Source organism: Schistocerca americana, chromosome 6, assembly GCF_021461395.2.
Source record: "Schistocerca americana isolate TAMUIC-IGC-003095 chromosome 6, iqSchAmer2.1, whole genome shotgun sequence".
Lineage (NCBI taxonomy): Eukaryota > Metazoa > Arthropoda > Insecta > Orthoptera > Acrididae > Schistocerca > Schistocerca americana.
The window spans coordinates 133,609,963-133,625,450 of NC_060124.1; the positions used below are offsets into that span (position 1 = coordinate 133,609,963).

Sequence of the window (15,488 nt, forward strand, 5' to 3'; positions counted from 1 at the left end):
GTTTACTGTTTCTATCTTTCCTTTTGGGGATAATTTTGAGTTTTATTTTAGAAAGATAGTGATCAGAATCCAAGTTTGCTCCTCTGAGTACTTTGACATTTTGTATTTCTGTATGGTGTTTCCATTTTATCGCCACATGATCAAGTTGAAATTCACCCAAGTGTGGGTTTGGTGAGGTCCATGTCTTCTGTTTTCTGGGTAGTCTCTTAAAGGCTGTGGATTTCAGGATCAAGCCATGCGCTTGGCATAGTTCTACTAATCTGACTCCATTTTGGATAGTTCTATTGTGCGCTGGGTAGTTTCCAACAATATTTTTGTATTTCTTCTCTTTTCCTACTTGAGCATTGAAGTCCCCCGTAAGTATGATGTTGTGTTTGTCTGGGATCTTTTGCACCACGTCATCTAGTTGTTCCCAAAAACGTTCCACCTTTTCCTTATTTTTCCTATTGTCTTCATTTATGGGGGCATGTGCATTCACAATTGTGTATACTCTATTAGCAGATTTAAAAGTGAGTGTGGAGAGTCTTTCCGATTGTGATTGAAAGCTGATAATGGAGTCTAAAATACTTTTATCTATTATAAAGCCCGTTCCAAGGTGGGGTGTGTTTTTCATTATTCTTTTGCCTACCTTTCCTTTGTATATTCTGAAACCTCCGGAATCAAAATTGTTTTCATCTATGTATCGAGTTTCTTGTAGTGATGTTATGAGTATTCTATGATGTTTGAGGGTATCTGTAAGATGTTTTAATTTTCCTGTTTTTAAAAGAGAGTTTACATTGAAAGTAGCTATGTAACTTGTTTTTTTACATTTCAATTTGCTTGATGTCTTATCATGTCCCGATTCATCTCTGTGCAATGCTGCAGACTCCCCAGAATCCGATAGTCTGCTTGCGCACCTTGGTGCGGTGGATTGTCCACCTGGGGTAATTTGTTTCACATTACACTCTTCCATGATTGATAGTATTATGTAAGGGGTGACTCTTCGAGCCACAAATTTACAACCGCGGTTGTTAGCCCTGGAGGTTTTTCCCAGCCGCCCCTAACCTGGGGAACAGACGCTGACCAAAGACCGCCCAATGTGAGACAGTCGCCTTTGGATTTCTGGTCCTGTGTTGGTCCACGGGTGGTATTTTATTTCCCACCTACCCTACATATCTGTAGAGCTTTCCCCTATCCGCCACCTGGGGACGCGCCCGGTAGGGGAACAGGTTCCCCCATAGTTCCGTTTCATTAATGTAAATTTACAATTTATCGACAGTTGAAATGTTTTTATGTTTCAAAGATTAGTATTTTGCACGATAACATCATTCTTAACGAAACTTTCAGAACCATGTTTGTTTCCGACTACTCTGGGGAAATCTGGAGTACTTACAGTGCTGCTTCCTGCAGGTGAGCCTTATCGCGGTGAACGTGCTGGGCCAGCTGTGCGAGCCGGACGGCTGCGGCCGCGAGAACAACAACAACGGCCTGCCCAACAACCACAACGCGCTGCTGCTGGTCAGCAACCCGCAGTACACCTCGCCCTACGACGACCTCGCCTTCGAGATGTACGTCGACCCCGAGGTGGCCAGCATCATCCGCACCATGGAGGCCAAAAAGCAGCAAGCCGTCATAAGTACGTCTCCTCTCCGTACGTAATAGTCCACTGGAATGTGAGCGTCGCAACATACCTATGGAAAAATTTTAACTTCATGACTTTCATGGCACTGTTAGTAGTTGATTCACTTCAAATTTAACCATATGGAAGCAGTCATGTTAGACGGCACAGGCAATTTTCATGCGCAATAATCACTGCTGTTGTTCCACAGGGTTTGACGTTGGGTCCATTCCTGCACTCATTGTACATAGATGACCTCCCCTGTCTTATGCTGATTAAGTAAAAACCGTTCGTTTTGTTGATGGTGCATTGTAACGAAGTCCAGTAGAAAGTAAATATGTGAAATTTTCACAAAAATTATTGACTGGCATTCTGTAGATCGTCTGTCACTTTACTTAAGGGGGAAAGAAGTTTATTATGTTCTGTACAAGGTAGGATATGACATCATCAATAGCAACAGAGCTTAGAGAAAAGGAAATAAACAAGGCTCATTGGTTGTGCAGGATTTGCTGTAGAGATAGGAAGATAATGGAACAGGAGAAGAAGATTGCTGCCCTTCAGGCAGAACTAGATAAAGTGAACAAGATATGGAAACGTTAAGGGGACAGAAGGGAAAGAGAGGTGGGAAGTGGCAACAGGTTATAGAAGAAACAGGAATAGGACATTCTCAGACAGTGTGGCTGTGAATGTGGAAAACATGTTTGATCTGCTATCACAGTTGGAAATTGATGAGCCACAAGTAGATGTAGGAGTAGACAGGACACAACAAACTTACAAAAAGTATTTGAAAACCAAGAAGTCAGAAAAAGTTGTGAAGAAAAAGAAAGTTTTGTTGTTAGATAGTTAACATGGTAGAGATGTTGGCCAACTGTTGCAGGATGAACTAGGGTCAGGTTACCAAGTCACAAGTTTTTTTAAATCTAGTGCAAGTCTGGGTCAGGTGACAGAGGATGGAGGTTCACTTTGTAAAGACTTCACAAAGGAAGACGCCATGGTAATAGTGGGTGGGGTGGGCAACAGTATAGATAGGGACCATAACTATCCAATTGAGAGTCACCTGGTAAAGATAGCTTCAGCAACGAGACATACTGGTGTTGGCTTGTGTCTGTTCTGAGGCGTCATGACTGGCCCCATTTAAAATCTTGCGTTAGGAGAGTTAATTTAGAGGTGGAGTGGCTGCTTGGATCAGGTATGGGGTCTCATATCAGTGTGGTTCCTGTTGACTCTATTAGCAGCTGGGACTACACTAGGCATGGCCTTCACCTCAACAGGAAGGGGAAGGGAAAATTGTCTGAGCTAATAGCAAATAACTTAAGGGTGAGGGACACTGTCACAAGTGGTAAAGTACCAGTGGTTACAAGTGACAGATTAGTTTTTTTAGGGTGGGGAGAGCAGAAACAAAAGATGTTTAGAGACAGGCTGAAAATGACATTCACATTGATAAAACAGGCAGCCAGAAAGCAAATTTTAATGTATACAATCCCTGCAGACAGCCTCTGATTGAAACTAGAGATAATCAAAAATTGTCAGGAAAATTAGGTTCATCCTGTTGTAATTCAGCCAGTGCACAAAATCAGTTACCTTTATTGCATCAGAACATCTGAGGACTAAGGGGAGTTGCTTATTTCTGTTGAAGAATTAGTGTTGAACAAACCAGTTGATATAATCTGCCTCTCTGAACATCATGTGACCACTGGTATAGATATGTTAAATGTAACGAGATTCAAGTAGTTTCTTACTTCTGCAGAGAAAATATGGAGAAAGCAGGAGTTGCTTCAGTTGTCAGAAACTGTTTTGATTTCAAGAATGTTGATATTAATAAATTTTGCTCAGAGCAGCACTTAGAAGCTTGAGGAACAGAAGTAGTATTTGATAATAAATCCTTTATAATGGTAGGTATATACAGATCACTTTCAGGAAATTTTAACCACTTCATAAAAAATCTGGAAGCTCTGCTGTCCCATCTCATGGTAAAAAAAATATAAAAAAACAAGGAAGTAGTGGCTGCTGGTGATTTTAATGTGGATTTATTGAAAAGCTCTGTCAGTGAACAATTACTGCAGTCAGTAACACTATCATTCAATTTAGTTCTTCCTGTGAACTTTGCAACTAGGACATGTAAATGCTCTGAGACTGCTATTGATATTATCTTTGTAGACAAATCTAGGGAAAAAAATCATATCACAAAACTAATAGTAAATGGGCGAAAACAATTCTGTACAAACAACTAATCATGCACCGCAGTGTGACGTAAACCCGAGAAAAGGAGCACAGTATGTAGCCACAACAATGTTTGCCCTCCTTCCTCGTGAGTTAATTACGGTGGTAGACAACCATTCAACGAAAGCTAGAATAATTTTTGCTTTACGATGCCTTCTACTCCATTAACGAATTTCAGAATGGACTAAGATTAATACAATTGAAAATAAATTAAATAGTCTGAGACAAGTCATATCTCTAAATCAACTGGTTTGTTCCACACGTTATAGATACATCACGAAAGTGACTCATATAGGACGCAGCTAACTAAGCAAAATGAAATGAAACTCATATTTCTCCTCTTATGGCCTTTAAGATAGTAATATGTGCTGGTGGCCACATACAGTATGAATTACAATTTTCAGTACCAAAGTTTTGACTCATGAGGCAAAACAGTGTGACGTTCCACTTTCAAGAAACGATCATCAGTAACGTCATTTGTTTTTTCATGGTGCTATTTTTAAATTTACTTATGGGATGATTCAGCTGTTACATTTCCGTTAACCAGACCACCCATTCAGGAGAAGTGGGATACAAATTCCACTCCAGTCATCCGTTTAAGGTTTGAGTGGTTTCCCTCAGTTACCTCAGCGAATACCAGTATGGTTCAGTTCCCATTTGGAACGGGCGTGCCGAACCCCTACTCATCTTCTCACAGTTGAAAGCACGTTAAACTCTAACACATGCAACACTTATTTATTTCTTTTTGAAGTCAAGCACTGCCAGTACCTAACGATTTTCTACTATTTTTGAAAGGGTGAAATAAATTTAGTATTATCATCGGTGCGCCAAGGATTTCTTTTCATTTTTTTTTAAGAAATGCAATGGGTCATGTTTCACTGAAAGGCGCGAAACAAATCTCAAGAATGTCTAAAGTCAGATTCCATCCAACACTAACCTGCTCTGATGTACTGGACAGAGTCCTAGCGGAGGATGACTCAGTCAAAAATTGTCACATGTCTATCTCTATCGAGTGGACGACTGCACGAAGTGATCGTGTAGTGCAGTGTTGCAAAAAACGTCCTGTTGACGCCGAGACCACTAGAGACAGACCACAAGGGCATGATGGGAAAGTAGGGGAGACGAAATTGGCGTTGCTCTTTTCAAAGGAGTCACCCTTGCATTTACATTAAGCGACTTAGGGGAATCACGGAAAACCTAAATCTGGGTGACTGGCCAGAGGTTTGAACCACCGTCCTCCCGAATACGTCTAACTACTGAGCCACTTCGGACGGTGGGAGTGATGGAGGGATGTAATTAAAGCTAGCAGAAGATACGAAAGCATCAAGAGACTAGAATCAAGAAGGGATGATGTCACCAGAATCGGAAAATACTTGCTAATTGATATTCCCAGGCATCGTGTACAGAACAAATATTTTTATTTAAGGCATTGTACATACAGTTAATCACAATGCTGCAATTATTTCGGACAGCTAGTCCACGCAATGTAAAACTGATTCACTCAAAAAAAAAAAAAAATACCAAAACAAATATTCTGTGAATTTTAAGCAGAAATACAGAGTCCACTTGAAACGCCAAGTCTGAATAATAGTCAATCAATCACTATTCAACCACGTCCACTAGACAGTTAAACACTTGACCTAAGACCAACTAGAAAGTTCCTCGCTGAGGGATAAGCCCAATTTGTAATTTGTTGTCCATTAACGGTACAGGCCAATGAGAGAGTGGTCACTGGCGAGAGCGATATCTACACCCTTGTAACCGTCTTGATGCTCGCTGGAGTTCAGCATCCTAGATTGCGCTGCGTTAGTAACTGGCTGGTTTGGTGATGACGGCTTCTTAAATACACTCCTGGAAATTGAAATAAGAACACCGTGAATTCATTGTCCCAGGAAGGGGAAACTTTATAGACACATTCCTGGGGTCAGATACATCACATGATCACACTGACAGAACCACAGGCACATAGACACAGGCAACAGAGCATGCACGATGTCGGCACTAGTACAGTGTATATCCACCTTTCGCAGCAATGCAGGCTGCTATTCTCCCATGGAGACGATCGTAGATATGCTGGATGTAGTCCTGTGGAACGGCTTGCCATGCCATTTCCACCTGGCGCCTCAGTTGGACCAGCGTTCGTGCTGGACGTGCAGACCGCGTGAGACGACGCTTCATCCAGTCCCAAACATGCTCAATGGGGGACAGATCCGGAGATCTTGCTGGCCAGGGTAGTTGACTTACACCTTCTAGAGCACGTTGGGTGGCACGGGATACATGCGGACGTGCATTGTCCTGTTGGAACAGCAAGTTCCCTTGCCGGTCTAGGAATGGTAGAACGATGGGTTCGATGACGGTTTGGATGTACCGTGCACTATTCAGTGTCCCCTCGACGATCACCAGTGGTGTACGGCCAGTGTAGGAGATCGCTCCCCACACCATGATGCCGGGTGTTGGCCCTGTGTGCCTCGGTCGTATGCAGTCCTGATTGTGGCGCTCACCTGCACGGCGCCAAACACGCATACGACCATCATTGGCACCAAGGCAGAAGCGACTCTCATCGCTGAAGACGACACGTCTCCATTCGTCCCTCCATTCACGCCTGTCGGGGCACCACTGGAGGCGGGCTGCACGATGCTGGGGCGTGAGCAGAAGACGGCCTAACGGTGTGCGGGACCGTAGCCCAGCTTCAAGGAGACGGTTGCGAATGGTCCTCGCCGATACCCCAGGAGCAACAGTGTCCCTAATTTGCTGGGAAGTGGCGGTGCGGTCCCCTACGGCACTGCGTAGGATCCTACGGTCTTGGCGTGCATCCGTGCGTCGCTGCGGTCCGGTCCCAGGTCGACGGGCACGTGCACCTTCCGCCGACCACTGGCGACAACATTGATGTACTGTGGAGACCTCACGCCCCACGTGTTGAGCAATTCGGCGGTACGTCCACCCGGCCTCCCGCATGCCCACTATACGCCCTCGCTCAAAGTCCGTCAACTGCACATACGGTTCACGTCCACGCTGTCGCGGCATGCTACCAGTGTTAAAGACTGCGATGGAGCTCCGTATGCCACGGCAAACTGGCTGACACTGACGGCGGCGGTGCACAAATGCTGCGCAGCTAGCGCCATTCGACGGCCAACACCGCGGTTCCTGGTGTGTCCGCTGTGCCGTGCGTGTGATCATTGCTTGTACAGCCCTCTCGCAGTGTCCGGAGCAAGTATGGTGGGTCTGACACACCGGTGTCAATGTGTTCTTTTTTCCATTTCCAGGAGTGTACATGCTGAGCGGAAAGGTACTCGTTCTGTCCTTCTGCGGTCACATGGCCAGCATAGAGAAAACAGGACGTGACTGCAGCGCGACTGGTGGCGATGCAGGCGCCGTGGCTGGCGACGCTGGCGCGGCCATTTTGGCTCGCAGCCTTCCACAGGCACGCCTTTTTTGTGTTTCGCTCATAACTCTTCTGACTGGTTTGATACGAGATCTCGCAAATTTATTTCCTGTGCCAACCTCTTTATCTCAGTGTAGATCTCGCATCCTATGCCTTCAATTATTTGTTGGATTTATTCAATGTCTGTATTCCTCTACAGTTTTTACCCTCCACAACCCCCTCTAATACCATGCAAGTTATTCCCTGACTTCTTAACAGGTGTCGGTCTATCCTGTTCCTTCTTCTTGTCAATATTTTCCATGTATTCCTTTCCTCACAGATTCTGCGTACAAACCTCTTATTCCTCATGTTACAGTCGACCGAGTTTTCAATATTCGTCTGGAGCACCACATCTCAAATCCTAAGATTCTCTCTTCGTTTTGTCACGTCCATGTCTCACTACCATGCAATTCTGAGCTCCAAAGGTACTTTCTCAGAAGTATGTTCCTCGAATTAAGACCTATGTTTGATACTAGTAGTCTTCTCTTGGCCCACCGACAAATGTGTTATTAACCAGTTGTGGACACAGACAGCTGTTTTTATTTATTGTTGATGTACGTCGGCCAGACCTGTGTTTCATATTAGTAATCTTCTCTCGGCTCGTCGATAAATTTTTTATTTACCAGTGGTGGACACGCAAAGGTGTTATTATTTATTGTTGGTGTATGTCGGCCAGTGTTATTACTTTGTTCTAGTAGAAATAGTAAACAGCCAATCAGGTGCACATTGTAAGGTTTATTAAAATCCCTTTACCATGGTTTCAACGTTTATGAAAAGGTCTTCTTCAGAAGGAAAATACGGACAACTAGATTACATGTTATCGCTCAGGTACGTTAAAATATAGTCGAAAGATGTCGTCAGATATAAAATTTTCACCTCCATATTAAATTAAAAGATGCACAGCATGGTTCTCGTCAAATAGTTCTTGCTCACCAATGTACAGTTAGTGCAGTAGCGTCACGTACACAGCGCTTAAGCTAAGGAGGTGAAAGTTTTATATTTGAAGACCCCTTTCGGTTATATTTTAACCTACCTATCCCACAACATGTAATCCAGCTGTTTCTAAGAAGACATTTTTATAAACGTTGAAACCACGGTAAAAGAATTTTAATAAACCTTCCACACATTTTCCTTCTGAAGAAGATGTTTTTATGAACGCTGAAACCATGGTAAAGAGATTTTAATAAACCTTCCAATTTGTAACTGATAGGCTGTTTACTACTTCTACAAGAATATTTCATTCTACAGTTGCTATCTAACCATGTACAAAACTTTTAAAAAGTTATTATTTTGGTGGTTGATGTCCGTCGGTATGGCAACCCATCAGCTTTAGCTGTGTTGCAGTCTACCTGACGTCCTAGGATACCGCAGAGGAAGTATGTGCGAGCCAGCCGACTTTTGGGTTGTGTAGAAAAAGGAGGCGCAGCGCAGGTATAAAGGAGACTGCGTACAGAATGGTTACACGACACATTCTTGAGCACATCTCCATTATTTGGAATCGTTACCAGAAAGCGTTAAAGAGAAACATCGGAGTATTGCAGAGGAGTGCTGCTAGCTTTGTTATTGGTCGGTTGGAGCAGCACGAGGCCGTTGGGGAAGTGCTCCATGAGCGTACATAGGAATCTTTCGAGGGAAGATGATAATCTTTTCGTGAAATGCTATTGAGAAAGTTTACAGAACCAGCATTCACAGCAGACTGCTGGTCCAGTGCACATTTTGCGTAAGAACAAGATATGTGAGTGAAGGCGTCACACATAGGAACACAGGTCTTCTCTCCGGATATATCAGAAAAGTAATGCCTAGCCCCAGACAGTGGCTTGCAGACCATGTATGCAGATTTAGAATGATCTACAGTGGCTTGCAGACCACGTACGCAGATTCAGAATGATATTGAACCCTGTCACGCCAGAGCTAATCGTATCATAATTCTAGACTCCGCCATCTTGCGCAAGGGTGATTCTTGCGGGTTTGTACATGTCAAGTATTGCAGTACTTTCCAAGAGTAGTAGAATAACATTTAAATGCATGCAACGTTCTACCCTGCATGCCAAACAGCAGTCGCCTACAATGCTTCACCTCAGTATCAGGTGACGTAGTCAAGGCCTCAGAGAGTTGCAATTACTGGGTAAGCAGCTTCCTTACATTGGGTGCCTTACCTAACTTGGGATGTAAACGGATGTTATTCGTTACGATCAGCACTGGTTATTGCCGCAGTTACTTATAGGACCCAACAATATTTTGTATGAGATTATGGACACAGTTAGGGATAAACCTTGCTTGTTTTGTTACTGAAACATGTACGTTTTGCAAGTGAGCTGTTTTCACCATAGTTTAATATCCGTGTGATAACGATTTTTATAGTCTAGCTGTAGGCTACTATGTTTCGACGGTTATTAGCGGTGGAACATTTAATATTATTTGTTTTGGAGGGCGAAGCTTTCTCGTTGAGTAAACAATTCAGTAAACAACGGAATGTTAATATCTGTGATCCTGTCGTTATTACCAATTCCAGTTTTGATTTTAATACAGCTTGATTGTATTATAATTACATAAACGGTAGGATGCACACAGTACGTATTCAAAAATTTTGATGAACGACACTTGTAGCTATTGCCACTGTTTATTAGGCGCCATTTTGAACTTTGCAATACTTCAGTCCTTGCTAGCATTCGTCATTATGTTTACAACACTTTTCACTCAGGTTACTGCGATTGTGGAAATTTCTCCATAAGAATTTTCAAAGTTTACATAAAAACTCATACGGACAATTACTGATTCTTCTGATGCACAAGCGATTATTACTCATTAAACCCGAACACAATATCCTTCTTATTACTATCTTTCCTTCAATTCTTTTACTAATATTTTTCTGTTTCGTGTTCTTCCACTTCCCTCCAGTCGATATTTGTCTCATTTGTTTCCAAGATAAACTTGTTCCACTTTGATTCTGCATACCTTTCTTCTCGGCTGAGCTACTGGCTCACTTTCCCAGCCGGCCGAAGTGGCCGTGCGGTTAAAGGCGCTGCAGTCTGGAACCGCAAGACCGCTACGGACGCAGGTTCGAATCCTGCCTCGGGCATGGATGTTTGTGATGTCTTTAGGTTAGTTAGGTTTAACTAGTTCTAAGTTCTGGGGGACTAATGGCCTCAGCAGTTGAGTCCCATAGTGCTCAGAGCCATTTCACTTTCCCACTCTAGACTCCCACATACAATAGGCTGGAAACGTAGTACGCTCAAATAGTACCATTCTTATTGGCCGCACAACGATACGCAACGAATGCCGGTCTGTCATAGGCGTTGGCCTCTGGTATACGTGGCATCCTTTCAAAACTTAGCCCTAAAATTTGGTATGAGACGGACTGCGTGTCCTGAAGGACATTGCGTTAAGGATTCAGATCGGACTTGGCTCATACTTTATAAAAATTAAAAATCATCAGCGAACCTGCGGGAACTTGTTTGAAATCTGTAGCGCTATCTGAATTTCAGTAACGGAAAAAACATAGAGCTAAGCTACACGCTAAAGCACACACTCGTACATAAATAACGTACCTAAAAATAGAGTGCGTGGCATACTTTTTGGTGACGGCAATTACAGAGGCAATTTCAAGAACGTCTTATGTATTACCTAAAATTAAGATTGTATTACCCTCTGTAAGTAATCATTAAATTAAGTTCCCTATAGCGCAGGTAAGTTAGCCGTAATAACGGCCTTGATACGCCTGGGCATTGAGTCAAACAGAGCTTGGATGGCGTGTACAGGTACAGCTGCCCATGCAGCTTCAACACGATACCACAGTTCGTCAAGAGTGGTGACTGGCGTATTGTGACGACCCAGTTGCTCGGCCACCATTGACCAGACGTTTTCAGTTGGTGAGAGATCTCGAGAATGTGCTGACCAGGGCAGCAGTCGAACATTTTCTGTATCCAAAAAGGCCCGTACAGGACCTGCAACATGCGACCGTGCATTATCCTGCTGAAATGTAGGGTTTCGCAGGGATCGAATGAAGGGTAGAGCCACGGGTCGTAACACATCTGAAATGTAACGTCCACTGTTCAAAGTGCCGTCAATGCGAACAAGAGGTGACCGAGACGTGTAACCAATGGCATCCCATACCATCACACCGGGTGATACGCCAGTATGGCGATGACGAATACGCGCTTCCAGTGTGCGTTCAACGCGATGTCGCCAAACACGGATACGTCCATCATGATGCTGTAAACAGAACCTGGATTCATCTGAAAACATGACGTTTTGCCATTCGTGCACCCAGGTTCGTCATTCAGTACACCATCTCAGGCGCACCTGTCTGCAATGCAGCATCAAGGTAACCGCAGCCACGGTGTCCGAGCTGATAGTCCATGCTGCTGCAAACGTGTTCGAACTGTTCGTGCAAATGGTTGTTGTCTTGCAAACATCTCCATCTGTTGACTCAGGGATCGAGACGTGGCTGCAGGATCCGTTACAGTCATGCGGATAAGATACCTGTCATCTCGACTGCTAGTGATACGAGGCCGTTGGGATCCAGCACGGCGCTCCGTATTACCCTCCTGAACCCACCGATTCCGTGTTCTGATATCAGTCATTGGATGTCGACCAACGCGAGCAGCAATGTCGCGATACGATAAACCGCAATCGCAATAGGCTACTATCCGACCTTTATCAAACTCGGAAACGTGATGGTACGCATTTCTCCTCCTTACACGAGGCATCACAACAACGTTTCACCAGGCAATGCGGGCCAACTGCTGTTTGTGTCCGAGAAATCGGTTGGAAACTTTCCTCATGTCAGCACGTTGTAGGTGTCGCCACCGGCGCCAACCTTATGTGATTGCTCTGAAAAGCTATTCATTTGCATATCACAGTCTTCTTCCTGTCGGTTAAATTTCGCGTCTGTAACACGTTATCTTCGTGGTGTAGCAATTTTAATGGCCAGTAGTGTATTAGCTAAAACTAAGATTGTATTACCCTGTGTTAGTTAAAGAAGGTTTTTTGTAGCAACTGATGAACGTTTCGTTTTTGTTGTTTCGTGACAAAAAGGTCTGCTGCACCTCAACTTTGAATGGTCAAGTAATTATCGAGAGTATAGGTTTCAGGTCTTCTGCTGACGTCAGTCTAGTTCCAGTGGAGATGAGAGGTGTGTGTGTGTGTGTGTGTGTGTTTGCGTGCGAAGTTAGTGGAACTGGCAGCCTTATAAATAAGAGAGGAAGTTAAGTAGTGGAAGAGAGGGATCCCTTGTTCAAGCTTAACTCATTCGCTCAATGCATCTAGGCCGATCGAACAGCTAAAGGGACTTTCGAAGCTGAAACAACTTACCGAAGTTACAACGGATATGGGAAGTCGCCAGCACGAATCTGGTGGGCCCAAGTAGCATGGCACCGCATTGCAAGTGGGACCGAACGGTGACAATTTTTTTATTCCAGAAAAGTACTAGTTGCAATTCTTCCAGTAGAAGGAAGGATGTAAGAAAGGAGAAACCTCAGAGACTGTCTCGTCGACTGTTTGATCAGTAAGGAGGGGGAAGAAGAATCAGGTGGACAAGGATAAGAATGCCAATCAGCAGCAGACTCTTTGAAGGCATAAACCCGGGTTTCGCTTGAAATGGTTTAGCATAGTTACAGAAAAGCTAGATGTGGATTGCCAGCATGGGATATGAATCGTGCTGCCAGGCATTGTGTCCTATTGCAGAAACGTTCTACCTTTTCTGGGCGCTGGAGCACTGACGATACTGTTACGGAACTTGCTTCACACAATGACCTGCATCCTCCCAGACGGTCATCAAGGAATTTATGCGTCTTAGGCTATTGTCGTAGTAACACCGATATCAGGACACTCTGCCGACGGCGGACGTCGGCCGAAGACGGCTGATGTTTTCGTATCGGTACGCCAGTACGTGCGCCGTCTCTGTGTAGCCGATCTCAACGCCCGAACTTACTGACGCCGGACGACTGTCGGCGGAATTCAAATCAGTTCTTTTTTTTTTTCAGTCGAATAGGGCAACGCTCTTACACGCAAAACATGGAGTGTGAGAAATTTTTAAGTTTACTCCAGGAAACAAGGAGCTTGTGGCATCTTGAAGGTGAGAAATACAGGGTGATTCAAAAAGAATACCACAACTTTAAAAATGTGTATTTAATGAAAGAAACATAATATAACCTTCTGTTATACATCATTACAAAGAGTATTTAAAAAGGTTTTTTTTCACTCAAAAACAAGTTCAGAAATGTTCAATATGGCCCCCTCCAGACACTCGAGCAATATCAACCCGATACTCCAACTCGTTCCACACTCTCTGTAGCATATCAGGCGTAACAGTTTGGATAGCTGCTGTTATTTCTCGTTTCAAATCATCAATGGTGGCTGGGAGAGGTGGCCGAAACACCATATCCTTAACATACCCCCATAAGATAAAATCGCAGGGGGTAAGATCAGGGCTTCTTGGAGGCCAGTGATGAAGTGCTCTGTCACGGGCTGCCTGGCGGCCGATCCATCGCCTCGGGTAGTTGACGTTCAGGTTTCATAACTAACCTTTTTCGTAGGACTCTCCATACAGTTGTTTGTGGAATTTGCAGCTCTCTGCTAGCTCTGCGAGTCGATTTTCCTGGGCTGCGAACAAATGCTTGCTGGATGTGTGCTACATTTTCATCACTCGTTCTCGGCCGTCCAGAACTTTTCCCTTTGCACAAACACCCATTCTCTGTAAACTGTTTATACCAACATTTAATACACCACCTATCAGGAGGTTTAACACCATACTTCGTTCGAAATGCACGCTGAACAACTGTCGTCGATTCACTTCTGCCGTACTCAATAACACAAAAAGCTTTCTGTTGAGCGGTCGCCATCTTAGCATCAACTGACGTTGACGCCTAGTCAACAGCGCCTCAAGCGAACAAATGTACATCTAAATGAAACTTTATAGCTCCCTTAATTCGCCGACAGATAGTGCTTAGCTCTGCCTTTTGTGTTGCAGAGTTTTAAATTCCTAAAGTTGTGGTATTCTTTTTGAATCACCCTGTATAATAACAGAGGCATGCCTCAGTATCTATGGTCTAAAATCGCTACTTTATTGGAAGCACAAGTTACGAGCAAATTAAAAATTTAATAATAATTAAGTGAATGTTGTGCCCGCCCGGTTAGCCGTGCGGTCTAACGCACGGCTATCCGGTGGAAGGAGCGCCTGGTCCCCGGCACGAATTCGCCCGGCGGACTTGTGTCGAGTTGCAGTGAGCCGACCAGTCTGTGGATGGTTTTTAGGCGGTTTTCCATCTGCCTCGGCGAATGCGGGCTGGTTCCCCTTATTCCGCCTCAGCTACGCTATGTCGGCGATTGCTGCTCAAACAAGTTCTCCACGTACCGTACACCACCATTACTCAACCACGCAAACATAGGAGCTACACTCATCTGGTGTGAGACGTTCCCTGGGGCGGTCCACCGGGGGCCGAACCGCACAATAACCCTTCAAGAGTGGTTCGGTGTGCGACGGAGTTGAGGTGAAGCGGACTGCTGTAGTCGTCGTGGGATTGTGGACCACTGCGACTGTGGCGGGGACGGAGCCTCTCCGTCGTTTCTAGGCCCCCGGTTAACGTACGATACAATACCATACAAGTGAATGTTACCTTCTATCACATTATCCGTGGCTCCCTAGCCATTTCAGCCTTATGTTTACACTTAAAACACAGGCAAAAATCCGTACCAGGAATTTTAGGGCTAAACTATAACCTCAACACATTATGTGTTACTTTATTGGGCCTTTTTTAAGGTTGTAGTAAGTGGGCATTAGCTGCCTACGAATTATTGGAACTGCTTACTGACGTTTTTATGACAGTATGGTGGCGATTCTGTTATATGCAGATGTAATGTACGTGTTTCCAGTTTGCAGCGTTTTAGGTGTTCAGGGTGTCTTATTCTGAAATTTATCGAATCCTGCCTCGGGCATGGATGTGTGTGATGTCCTTAGGTTAGTTAGGTTTAAGCAGTTCTAAGTTATAGGGGACTGATGACCTCAGAAGTTAAGTCCCATAGTGCTAAGAGCCATTTGAACCATTTTTTTGTTCTGAAATTTATATTTGCCTTCTAGACAAATGCTGAATGGCAGTCATTGAAGGTTAATTGATACATGTCTGTGTTGCTGAATTTATTTGAAATTATGCTGGGTGTTTGTAATCTTGCTGTTCGACGTCACCACGAACATCTCAAGTATGTAATTGAAAGTTTATTCGTAAAACTTGTCTGATTATTCCAGTAACTGAG

General features: G+C 44.1%; 1 protein-coding gene across 1 annotated transcript in view; it reads left to right on the forward strand.

Moving 5' to 3' along the window:
- LOC124619660 (centrosomal protein of 104 kDa) overlaps positions 1–15,488 on the forward strand; it is a 445,308-nt gene that overhangs the window by 180,008 nt on the left and 249,812 nt on the right. Inside the window, exon 4 of the mRNA XM_047146190.1 lies at positions 1,390–1,615. Coding sequence (XP_047002146.1) covers positions 1,390–1,615 — 226 coding nt within the window. The remainder of the gene's footprint in view (positions 1–1,389; positions 1,616–15,488) is intronic.